The following is a 12,912-nucleotide window of genomic DNA, read 5'->3' on the forward strand; positions in this document are numbered from 1 at the left end:
TTGTGCAGGTTTTCCACAAAGTATTGGATGTCGCAGACGTGTATCGTGTGCGGGAAAGGAATGCTGTTCGGCTTAAAATGCAAAAACTGCAAGTAAGTGGTAACATGTTTGTGTGAGAATCTGTTTTTGCAACATAAATCATGCTTTTGTAAATTTTACTGTGAGTATGACATGAAAAGTTGAAAGATACAAAGTCATAATTATAAGATAAAAAGTTGAAATTCTAAAAACATTTGATAAAAAGTTGAATTATGAATGAAAACAATTGACAAAATGTTTAAATTATTAGTCATAATTATGAGATTAAAAAGTTGAAATTCTAACAAAAATTTGAAGTCAAAATTATGAGATACTAAATCGTAATTACTTTATGAGATAAAAAGTTTAAATTATGCCAAAACATTTACATTATGCTATTAAAACAATTGACATAAGTTAAATGATTAGATAAAATACATAACTGAGATAAAATGTCTAAATTACTGTATGAGATAAAAAGTCGGAATTATGAGAAAAAAAGTTTAAATTATAAGATACTAGGTCATAATTATGAGATGACATTAAATTGTGGCAAAACAATTATGACAAAATGTTGAAGTTATTAGGTAGTCATAATTATGAGATAAAAGGTTGAAATTATATGATGCTATCATAATTATGAGATAAAATGAGATTAAATCATTTTGACATGAATATCAAAATTATTATATAGTATTTAATAATTTTGACTGTCATAATTATGACATTTTAAGTCATAATTACTGTATGAGATAAAAAGATTCAATATATATTTGAGATAAAGTCTAAATTACTGTAAGAGATAAAAAGTCATAATTATGAGATAAGTTGAAATTGTAAGATACTAAGTCATTATGAGATAAACGTTGGAACTGTGACAAAACCAATTATGACAAAAATTGATGTTATTAGATGGCCATAATTATAAGATAAATGGTTGGAAATTATATGATAATATCATAATTATGAGATAGAAAGTTACAATTATGACTATGACAAATATTAAAACTATTATATAAAAAGTCAAAATTATGACAAAGTCAAAATTATGAGATACTAATTTATAATTACTGTATGAGATAAAGTCATAATTATGAGATAAAAAGCTGAAATTTTGACAAAAACAATTATGACAAAAAGTTACTAGATGGTCATAATTTTGAGACTATATGATACTGTCATAATTATTAGATAAAAAGAATCAACATTATGACAACGTTAAAATTGTGAGATACTAAGTAATATTTACTGTATGAGATAAAAAGTCATAATTATGAGATAAAAAGTTGAAATTATAAGTTACTAAGTCAGAATTATATGAGATAAAAAGTTTACATTATTATAAAAAAACAATTGACATCAATCAAATTATTATATAAAATACATAATTGAGAAAGCCTAAATTACTGTATGGGATAAAAAGTCATAATTATGAGATTAAAAGTTTAAATGATAAAATACTAGGTCATAATAAGATAAAGTTAAAATTGTGACAAAAACAATTATGACAAATGTGTAGTTATTAGATAGTCATAATTCTGAGATAAAAGGCTGAAATTATGAGATGCTAAGTAATAATTACTGTATGATGTAAAACGTTCAAATTATGACAGAACATTTACATTATGATATAAAAACAGTTGACATAAGCCAAATGATTAGATAGAATACATAACTGAAACAAAAAGTTTAAATTACTGTATGAGAGAAAAAGTCATATTTATGTCATAAAGTTGAAATTGTGACAAAAACAATTATGAAAAAGTTATTAGATAGTCATAACTGTAAGATAAATTTGAAATTACATGATGCTGTCATAATGAGATTATAAGATAAAGTTTACATTTTGATTATGACATAAATGTCATCTGAGATAAAGTCATAATTATGACAAAGTTGACAAGTCAAAAGATTGGATAAAATACATAATTGAGATAAAAAGTCTAAATTACTGTATAAGATAAAAATTCATAACTATGAGATAAAGTTGAAATTGTGACAAACAATTATGACAAAAAGTTGAGGTTATTGGATAGACATAGTTATGAGTTATGTCATAATTAGAAGTTAAAAAGTCAAAAATTATGACTGACATGTCAAAATTATTAAATAAAAGTCATAATTATAACAAAGTGGAAATTATGAGATGCTAAGTCATAATAACTGTATGAGACAAAATGTTCAAATTATGACAAAACATTTACATTGTGATTTAAAAATAATTGACGTAAGTCAAATGATTAGATAAAATACATAACTGAGATAAAAAGTCTAAATTACTGTATGAGATAAAAATTCATAATTATGAGATAAGGTTGAAATTGTGACTAAAACAATTATGAAAAAAGTCGAGGTTATTAGATAGACAGTTATAAGATAAATCATATAATAAAAATTATATGATGCTGTTATAATTAGGAGTTAAATTATGACTATGATGTCAAAATTATTTAATAAGTCCTAATTATGAGATGCTAAGTCATAATGACTGTATGAGACAAAACATTTAAATTATGATATTAAAACAATTGACATGAGTCAAATGATTAGATAAAATACATGAGATAAAAAGTGTAAATTACTGTATGAAGGTCATAATTATGAGATAAAAAGTTTAAATAATAAGATACTAATGACAATGTCAAAATTATTTGATGAAAATTATGAGGTATTAAGTCATATAAAAGTTTAAATAATGTCAAAATATGTACATTATGATATGAAAACAGTTGACAAAGTCAAATGATTAGGTAAAATACATAATTGAGATACAAGTAAATTGCTGTATGAGATAAAGTTATAATTATGACAAAAATTACATTTGTTACATTTGTTTTGCATCAGCAAACAGCACTTATGTTTTCTTGAAGATCAAAAGATCTTAAAAAAAAAACAAGTTATTTTTGTAATTCTGTCTGATTACAGACTGATTCACAGCGTGTAAATCATAAATGTCAAGTGTTAAATATACACTCCACTATCTATTATCATTTCTTGAACCATCTCTTATAACTACTCCAATGTCTGAAAATGAAAATTCCTAACATTTCAGCTTTGCAGCGATGTGATTTGATGTTTTTGTTTGCATCAGAGCCTCTTTAGAATTCAGCGCTAGACACTTTATGTCTGCGGTAGTGTCTGAACATTCAAATTGAGCATAATTATCATTATCATTAAAAGATTATTTGAATAAATTACCTGCCTAATAGTTTCCACTCTACCACCCTTGACTATGGCATCTTGTTACTAAGATACTTGCTGGCTTTTGACACCCTCAAAATAATGGCTGCATATTAAGTGTTTGTTTTGAATATTCATTGATTTGCTTTTACAAGAGCAAACTAATAAACATTTCTGTCATGCTTTCTTTTGTCAGATTGAAGTGCCACAACAAATGCACCAAAGAAGCACCGCCCTGTCATTTACTCATATACCACAGAGGAGGTAGGGACCCATTCAGAGGTATTTAAACTTTCATGGTTTCTTTCTTTCTTTTTCACTCTATAAATGCTTAAATAAAAAGTACTACGCAAGGCAGGCCATTAATTATGGTTCAAATATGATTTCAGAAACAGCAGTGTTACACAACCTCGTAATTCCTTTATATTCAGTTGAACATATTTAATTACACGTTTTATCTTCTTCAGAAAAATTGCATTTTTGAAAATTGGCTTCCAAAACAAGAGAATAAAATGTATTTTAAAAGACTGTCATTGTTAGTGGCTTCACAGCTGTTTTGCATTAATGTATTAAACAGTTTGTCTTTTTCTTCGTTAAACGTAAAAGTCTGTACCTGTCTTACCCTTTCTCTCTTTTCCTGTTTTCATCATGTTATCTTTCACTCATTTCTAATTTTTGCAGATCAAGGAACATCTCAAGGTAAGGGAGCAGGTTTATGCTCCTCAAACACAGTGTTTTCTATTTCATACCTTAAATTTTGCATTGGAAAGGTAAAAACAAATGTACACTAATGTTCAGAAGTTTGAGGTTGGTAAGAGTTTTCAATGTTTTAAAAAGAAGTCTCTTATTTTTGCCAAGGCAGCATTTATGTGATAAAAATACAGTAAAACAGTAACATTGTGAAATAATATTACATTTGAAAAAAAAAAAAAAAAAGTTTTCAATGTTAATATAATTTAAAATGTAATTTGATTTAATTCTCAGCATCATCATTTAGAAATCATATGCTGATTTGATACACAAACATTTCCTATCATTAAAACTGAAAAAAAGTTGTGCTGCTTAATATTTTTTGTGAAAACATTTTTAAATTCAGGACTCAAAAGAGTAGCATTTACTTGCAACAGAAATCTTTTGTAACATTGCAAATGTCTTGACTGTCACTTTTGAGCAATTTTATCCTAGCTGAATAAAAGTATCAATTATTTCAAAATCAACAACAAAAAAAAACATACTACTGACCCAGGGCTGCAAAACGATTAATCGTGATTAATAGCATTCAAAATCTAACTTTATGTTTACATACCATATATATGTGTGTAGTGTGTATATTTACTATGTATATATAAATACACACATAAATGTCAATATAAAAAAAAATCTTATACATATATATTTATACTTTTGTATATATTTTATATTATATATAAATTGCGCTATTGCACTACGGGCGTCCCAAGTTTGAATCCCGGCTCGAGGACCTTTCCCGATTCCGTCCCCTTCTCTCTCTCCCACTTCGCTTCCTGTCCCGTATGATCTGTTCTATCCTAATACAGGCAAAAAAGGCAAAAAATAAATCTAAAAAAAAAAAAAAAAAAAAAAAGTACTTTATATATAAATCTAACATACTTTTCCTTAATATATACATGTATGTGCATGTATTTATATATAATAGTGGTGTCAATCAATTAAAAAAAAATTAATTAATCGCACATTTTTTCTGAAATTAATTCCATCTAACATTAAAGGTGTCCTATTATGCTCTTTTACAAAGTCTTGATTTTGTTTTGGGGGTGTACTAGAATATGCTTTCATGCTTGGTGGTTTGAAAAATGCATTATTTTATAACATAATTCACATTATTACAATACATTTCTCCCAGCCTGGCACATATGGCTCGATTAGTTCCAGGTTTACTGAAGGCCCGCCTTCTGAAAAATGAAATGTGTTGTGATTGGTTAGCTGTCCCACTGTGTTGCAATTGGCGAACAGCTTAGACAGTGTTTTAGTACTACCACGTACAACTGTTAGCGCAAGCTAGATTAAAGTGATTCTTATGTTTTAAATATGGATAATTTTCTTACATAAATGCATTGATTTCCTAAAGGAGGCCTTTATTAACCCCCCGGAGTTGTGTGAGACACTTTTTATTATGGATGGATGCATATTATTTCACTTGTTTTGGACCGATGAGGAGAAACACCCGTCTATGCCGTTCTAAAGCTTGGGAGTGCCAGGAAAAATTGTAATATAACTAAAAGAAGGAAGTCATATACACCTACGATGCATGGAGGATGAATAAATAATACGCTACAGTAGTGTTGGGTCCTATCATCAGCCTGCAAGTTTGCCAATACATGATATTATCATGCTAATGTATTTAATTATTTACATACTTAGTTTCATTGCCTGAAACCAGCTCCAGCATAAGGCTAAAAGCAGCCTAACATTATCAAAAAACATCATCACTGATTAGCCTAGCCTATTCTAGTGCAAGTTTATGCATTTTAAAAAACACTTATACACACTTGTGTTATAGGTGAAGCTAGCGTTATCTACACTGTATGATGAATAAATCTCTTACCACACATTGCACACGTCTGTGGTACGTTACGGCTCCGACGCGGCAACGGGAGTAGATCGCGGCTTCGGCATGTGTTTCGACCCACTGTACTGCACACGTCTGCGGCGCGTTACAGCTCTGAAGCGGCCACTCTAGTCAAAGCTTGTGTTTATACCTGCCGTGCTGCGGCTCGTTGAAGCGGTTCTCCATGCTGCATCGCTAAAGTTAGGCTAATCCCCCACCTCCTCCCTACCCTCCCTTCAACAATTCGAATTTCCGTGGGCGGGATTTAATTTAATGATATTCTAATGGACCGCGTTGTGACATCATTGCATGCGGAAAACAAACATTGTAGTCCAAAGTCCGTTCGTTGTAGTTCTTGAAAAGGGATTTTTTTAAAAACGAAATATCTCCCTTTGAAGTGGACTTTGAGATTTGTAACTTCGTAGATCTTTTTTTATGCCAAAGATACACACCATACACTAAATAAAGTTCAAAAATTGAAAAGCATAATAGGACCCCTTTAAATATTTTTAACGCATTAAACTTGAAAAATTTATCGTGTGCATTATATATATACATAATAACTACAGTACACACACATATAGTATGTAAACATAAACTTTTATTTTGAATGCGATTAATCGCGATTAAACGTTTTGCAGCCCTACTTACTGACCCCAATCTTTTGAACTGTAGTGTATATTAGTATATTACAGCATATGAAAAAAATGAATATAATATAGGAAAAAGTCATAGGTTGTAAAACACTTTCAAGATAAGTGTGTTAGGAAATTACACTAACTTTAGGAAATTATATGAAATGAGTTACTGTGATAAATGACTACTTTTAACGCGTCTTATTTTCATGCTTCAATTTATTGGACCCATAATATAAAAAATATTTGTTTTTTTTTGCATATAAAATACATAAAGATGTGTTTTCCTATGAGATTTTACACAACCCGGTTGTTGCTGTTGAATTTCCATGCATGTTATACATGTGATATTTCTGATATATACTGTACATAATACATGGTTTAGTGGCTCCTCCATTAAAATGTGACAAGACTTTTCAGAGTTTTTCTGTTACCGTGACAACTGCCTCCTGTTACCGTGGATACTATGCTGTTTCTCTCGCCCTCTCTCTCAGCTCGTCAGCTCGTCAGGACCGAGTCGGTACCATGTGACATAAACAACCCCCTCAGGTACTCAGACCTCCACATTAGCCAGACTCTCCCCAAGACCAACAAAATCAACAAGGTAAGATTAGTTACTTTCCATTTTGTTTGAACAAACACAACTCACCCCTGTAACATCCCTCCACTGTCAACATTATTACAAAACTATCACGGGCAAATTGGCATTATAAGCCCTTCCTGTAATCTTTAGAACAACTTGTTTGCTTTTGCTTTTTATTTAAACAACTTAGCAAGAAAGGTAATTTTTACAGACCGACATCAAACAGCCTTCCTGTAATTTTTGGAACAACTGGTTTGCAGTGCTTATATATTTATTAGAAAACAAGGCACGAAAAAAAAAGGATGGCATTTTTAACCCACCATGTCAAGTCTACTTTTAAAAAGCGTGTCTGGGGATCCTTGCATTCAATTCGATTCCATTGCGCTCCATCTAGCTGTTTTTAAATGCAAGAACACGTCCTGTGTGTGTATGTGTGCGCTTTCTGATGGCATAAATGCTGCTAGTACTTGTGTGAAGAGAACTGACTTATATCCTCTAAAAATCACCTTCAGACCAGCTGGTTATAAGTTAAAAAAGTGATTAAAAATAAAATGTTGCTATGAAATGTTTGATATTTTCCTTGCACACTCAGTCCGAAATGTTTGTATGTGTGTTTTTTGCATTCATCAAAATTCAGAACGTCACAGTGGCTCAGAATTGTGAAAACACCTTGTAAAATGCTTGCTACGGTTGCAAAAAATGCAGTAAATTGAACCCGATTTCGGACGAGAATTTCGGACTCAGTGTGCAAGGACCTTAAAGGAGAAGTCCACTTCCAGAACAACAATTTACAGATAATGTACTCACCCCCTTGTCATCCAGGATGTTCATGTCTTTTTGTCTTTTATGAAATTATGGTTTTTGAGGAAAACATTGCAGGATTTTTCTCCATATAATGTACTTGATTGGTGCCCCAAGTTTGAACTTCCAAAATGTAGTTTAAATGCAGCTTCAAAGGGCTCTAAATGATCCCAGCCGAGGAAGAAGGGTCTTATGTAGTGAAACGATCAGTTATTTCAAAAAATAAAAATTTGTATCCTTTTTAAGCACAAAAGCTCATGTAGCACAGGCTTTGGGATGCATGTTCACGATGCTATGAATTAGTAATGGGGCGTTCTTGAATGATTCTTTCATTTTGAACGAATCTTTAATGTGACTCGAGAAGAAAAAGTCGTCTCGGAGAGTGATTCGTTCAGTCGTGCATTCGCAACATCCTATTAGGTTCTGTACTGGAATTAGTTTGCCTGTTTTGAGTCTTTGGGTTTTTCGAGTCGTTCGTTCATCATATGTAGCCCTTTGATTAACGAACGACTCAAACCAGAAAACTTCTCAGAAAAAAGGTGAGGTAGGCTAATCTTTGACTAAAGACCCAGGTAAACAATGAATTAATCTTTTCTGTTTCTTATAGCATAATTGTTTTGTCTTGTTTGTAGTGTGATCGTTTGTTTAAGCAGTAGATGTGTTAGGGAAGTAACATGTAACGTTTTAATTATATTTTGCTAAAATGAACGAAATTACTTGAAAAAAGATTAGTCTGTGTACTGAGTATGGCAAAAACAGCGTTTACAAACTTACTTGCACTTTCTTAGTCTTTGCGCGTTTGCTTTGTAAACACTGGGTCTGTAGTTCCGCCTACATTCCGCGTGACTTTTCGATGTGATTCAGTAGTATGTAGTGTCGTGAATGCGCATCCCAGAGCAAGCTTTTGTGCTTAAAAAATATTTTAAAAAATTATTTTCTGGAAAAAATGACCGATCATTTCGCTAGATAAGACCCTTCTTCCTTGGCTGGGATCCTTTAAAACCCTTTGAAGCTGCATTTAAACTACATTTTGGAAGTTCAAAATCGGGGGACCAATGAAGTCCATTATATGGAGAAAAATCCAGAAATGCTTTCATCAAAAACCATAATTTCCTCACAACTGAAGACAGAAAGACATGAACATCTTGGATGACAAGGGAGTGAGTAAATTATTTGTGAATTGTTGTTCTGAAAGTGGAGTTCTCCTTTAACTGTGACAAAGAATTTCGTAGTTTGAGAATGCGTAGTTCAGTTTAGTGTTACTATAGTTAACTAAAACACTGAAACTAAAAACATAAATTAAAAAATGTTATTTGAAATAAAAGAAATGTTAGGTAAAATAAAATAAAATAAAATAAAATAAAATATAAAAACTAGCTAGTTTCCAAGGCAAAATTCCTCATTTTAATTAGTTTAATTTAACTTGATGTATTAAAATAACTAAAATGAAAACTGAAATACAAAAAATAATAAAAACTATATAGACATATAAAAACTAAAAATGACAAAAGCACAACATAAAATTACTAAAACTAAAATTCATTTATTTTAGCTAAAATAAAAAACATAATTAATTAAAAGGTGATAAATATAAATCAAAAATGAATAATTTATAAATGTAAACCTTGACACATTTTTTTATCTTGGGTAACTGTTTTCGTATGCTAAGTATAAAGTTAAAGTCTGTTAACACATTTACTGACATATCGCTTGAGACTTCCTGATATATAATAATTGCAATTAAACTTTATTTGGAGTACTACTTTATATTTCTTAATATTAAGCCTGACATATGTTTTAATGTCACTATTGATGAGGATTGTATGATCTTTAAATAATAGCAGTCTTTAAATGCAAAATATGTTCCACTTTAGCACAATCAAATATACTTAGGTATATCTTTAGTTAGACTTTAGCACTACTTCCGCACAATTAAAGTGCATTAAGTACGAAATTAGTTCCAATTTATCAGACTTTAAATACATCAGTTATGTATACTAAAAGTGCAATTGCAAGGTATTTTTATTAGGTACATAATATGTAAATGTATTTGTAGTATACTTAGCATGAAATAAATGTATTTTAAATACATTTTAGAATATTTATTTTTCACTAGGGTAGATTGAACCTATTAGTGGATGTGACACTTAATTAGAATTATAATTAAAAAAGGAAAAATAAAATAAGCTAAAGCCTGAGTCTAGACGTTTTTGGTTATAATTAATTATGGAAAATTGAGAACTAAAATGAAAAAAAAAAAAAAAAAAGAATAACCTGACCTGAACCTGAACTGAATTTAAAAATTGGCATTTTATTCTCCTTGCATGTTTTGTCTTTGGGCAGTTTGATGTTTTTATGCAACAGCAACTGATACAATATTTAAATCATGACAGTGAATAGAAAAAGTTCATAACCTTATCATTTGACATTAGAGTTTTAAAACTCATGAGCTTATTGTTATTGTTCCACTCTTCAATTTTTAAAGAGGTGCAGTTGGTTTTATATTGCATTATGTTTTATAACTTTTGTTTTTCCCACAACCTCAGACTCAATTTGTGACACTTAAGCTACAAATATAGCAGTCGAAAAGCCTTTTAATAACTGGCAGAGCATAGAGTCGTGACATGTTTTTGGCTTTCTGTTGTCTTCTCAAATATATATGCCACTCAGTCATGCTTTACGACAACACTGGCTACTGATGTGCTTCTCTTTCTAACACGATGTTGGTTTTCAAATGAAGCACGGCTGTCCAGTTTTCAGCCCGTGGGAGATCAGGTCTACAGCCACCACACCCCTGGTTTTTGATTAATCTTTAACCGACCGTGAGAATGAAGCCGGGTTTACTGATGTGTGACCGTGCTGGTAATGAGCAGGGAGTAGGGAGTGTTTCTGTGTGTTATGAAAAGTCTGTCTGTCTGTGTTTCAGGACCACATCCCTGTGCCGTATCAGCCCGACTCCAGCAGTAACCCCTCCTCCACCACCTCCTCCACCCCGTCGTCTCCTGCTCCCCCTCTGCCACCCAGCGCGACGCCCCCATCTCCTCTGCACCCTTCCCCGCAGAGCGCCAGACAGCAGAAACAGTCCAACCTTACAGGTACCAACCCAAAACATAAGCTAATATTATACTTTGCTATTAATTCTGTAAAAATGTCCATTTCCAGAGTAAAAATTTCCTGATAATTTACGCACCCCCATGTCATCCAAGATGTTCATGTCTTTCTTTCTCCAGTCGAAAAAAAATAAAAGTTTTTGAAGGGAAAACATTCCAGGATTTTTCTCCATATAGTGGACTTTAGTGGTGGCAGCATTTGTGGTTAAAAAGTACAGAAATTAATTTTTTTTTTTTTTTTTTTTGACTGATTGTTTTGCTAGATAAGACACTTATTCCTCGGCTAAGATCATGTAGAGCCCTTTGAAGCTGCATTGAAACTGCAATTTGGACCTTCAACCTGTTGGCCATCATTGAAGTCTACTATATGGAGAAAAATCCTGGAATGTTTTCCCACAAAACCTTAATTTCTTTTCGACTGAAGAAAGAGAAATATTTTGGATGACTTGGGGGTGAGTAAATTATCAGGAAATGTTTGTTCTGGAAGTGAACTTATCCTTAATTATTTTATGATTTTTTTAAGTCTTTTTCACTAAATTTCAAATAATAATTGTTTAATCCTCAAGTTGGTCATTTTGACCCAGAGAGGGTTTTCTTTTTTTGGTGAAAATGCTAGTTAATATTATCACATTGGACTAAAACTTACTGACTTTGCTCACACAAGGTATCTTCACACAAAAAAATTATAATCTTTACATATTGTCACACAATTTGCTTATACATTTCTTTTATAAACTTACTTATAAATATTCCTTTATAAACTTGTTTTCTTTCTGTTAACACAGGTTTTGTATTACTTTGTGGAACTGAGAGTGATCTGACCTTATGCACCTCGGTTTTTGAGTGAATTTTCCAAAGGTTATCTAAAAATAATGCTTTTTCCACTCCAATACTAAGGGTGCATTAGCACAGATAATGAGGCCTACGTTAATAAAACAAAAATTTCACTTTATACAACTATATTAGCGTAACAATTTAAGTGAAAAGTTGGATTTTAGAATCTTCCGGTATATGGCAGAGCAAAAAATGACAGCAATGATTATGTGTGAAAAGACAAGGACAATTTTAATGATATAAACTAGGTTAAAACATTTTTTCTGCCAGTTCAGGCTTAGTTATTCTCAAAACCTTATAAAAATATTTATTGAGATGGTATTAAATGGTTAATACAGTGAATTGATGTATTATATCAATTTGAATTAGTTAGTTAGCATAATCTACAATGCTGTGAAAAAGGTGTGTAGAAAATATATTACTGTGTTTTACTAGAAAACCATCATGTCACTACAGGTGTCAACCTGTGAACACCGGAATGGCTTAGTGAGTCTGATTCAAACTGCTAACTTTTACTGCTAACTTTGCTAACTGCAAAAAAAAAAAAAAAAAAAAATATATATATATATATATATATATATTTACATTTTATATATTTCTAATATATATATATATTTTTTTTTTCAAATTGGACATCACTACTCGTGCTGTGTTTGTAGTTGCGTGCAGAAAACACTAGTGCACTTTCTAATCAGACAATATCTGAAGGAACCACTAATGTTGACACACACAAAGTTTTCTTGACTGTTGCCGACAGCAAAAAGAGTTTAAATTGTTGCAATTATGCCGTTTGAATTTTCTGGCACATTTGTGATCATTCGAATCATAGTCTGGAGTTCTGTTTGGAATGTCCTGGTTTTCAGTTATAATAGCACTTAATAGAAGCAGCAGTCAAACTTTTGTGAAAGTTTGTGAAGAATGAGCCAAAGAACCAGAAAATTTGACTTCACTTGACATCCATATTTTGATTAGTGATAACAAAGCAGAAAAATAAATATTTGAATATTAAATATTTTAAATCACAACATTTCTTATACATTTTTCAGAATCATAAAACTTTCTATTTATTCCACTTTATTTTTTCAACAATGAATGTAAGATTTTCAGCATGGTTTCAGACTTTTGGACCCTTCTGTATCCCAAAAGTGACTATTTTTATGGCAA

At 31.1% G+C, this 12,912-nt stretch overlaps 1 protein-coding gene across 2 annotated transcripts in view; it reads left to right on the plus strand.

The window, feature by feature from the left end:
- The window catches only part of ksr2 (kinase suppressor of ras 2), a 123,352-nt gene that overhangs the window by 77,905 nt on the left and 32,535 nt on the right, over positions 1-12,912 (plus strand). The window contains exons 8-12 of one of the 2 annotated variants that reach the window (XM_051110462.1): positions 9-92; positions 3,395-3,480; positions 3,880-3,897; positions 6,915-7,024; positions 10,731-10,899. In XM_051110462.1, the coding sequence (XP_050966419.1) occupies positions 9-92; positions 3,395-3,480; positions 3,880-3,897; positions 6,915-7,024; positions 10,731-10,899 (467 nt within the window). The remainder of the gene's footprint in view (positions 1-8; positions 93-3,394; positions 3,481-3,879; positions 3,898-6,914; positions 7,025-10,730; positions 10,900-12,912) is intronic. The other variant, XM_051110463.1, reaches the window with a different exon arrangement.

The sequence above is a fragment of the Labeo rohita genome, chromosome 5 (assembly GCF_022985175.1).
Source record: "Labeo rohita strain BAU-BD-2019 chromosome 5, IGBB_LRoh.1.0, whole genome shotgun sequence".
Lineage (NCBI taxonomy): Eukaryota > Metazoa > Chordata > Actinopteri > Cypriniformes > Cyprinidae > Labeo > Labeo rohita.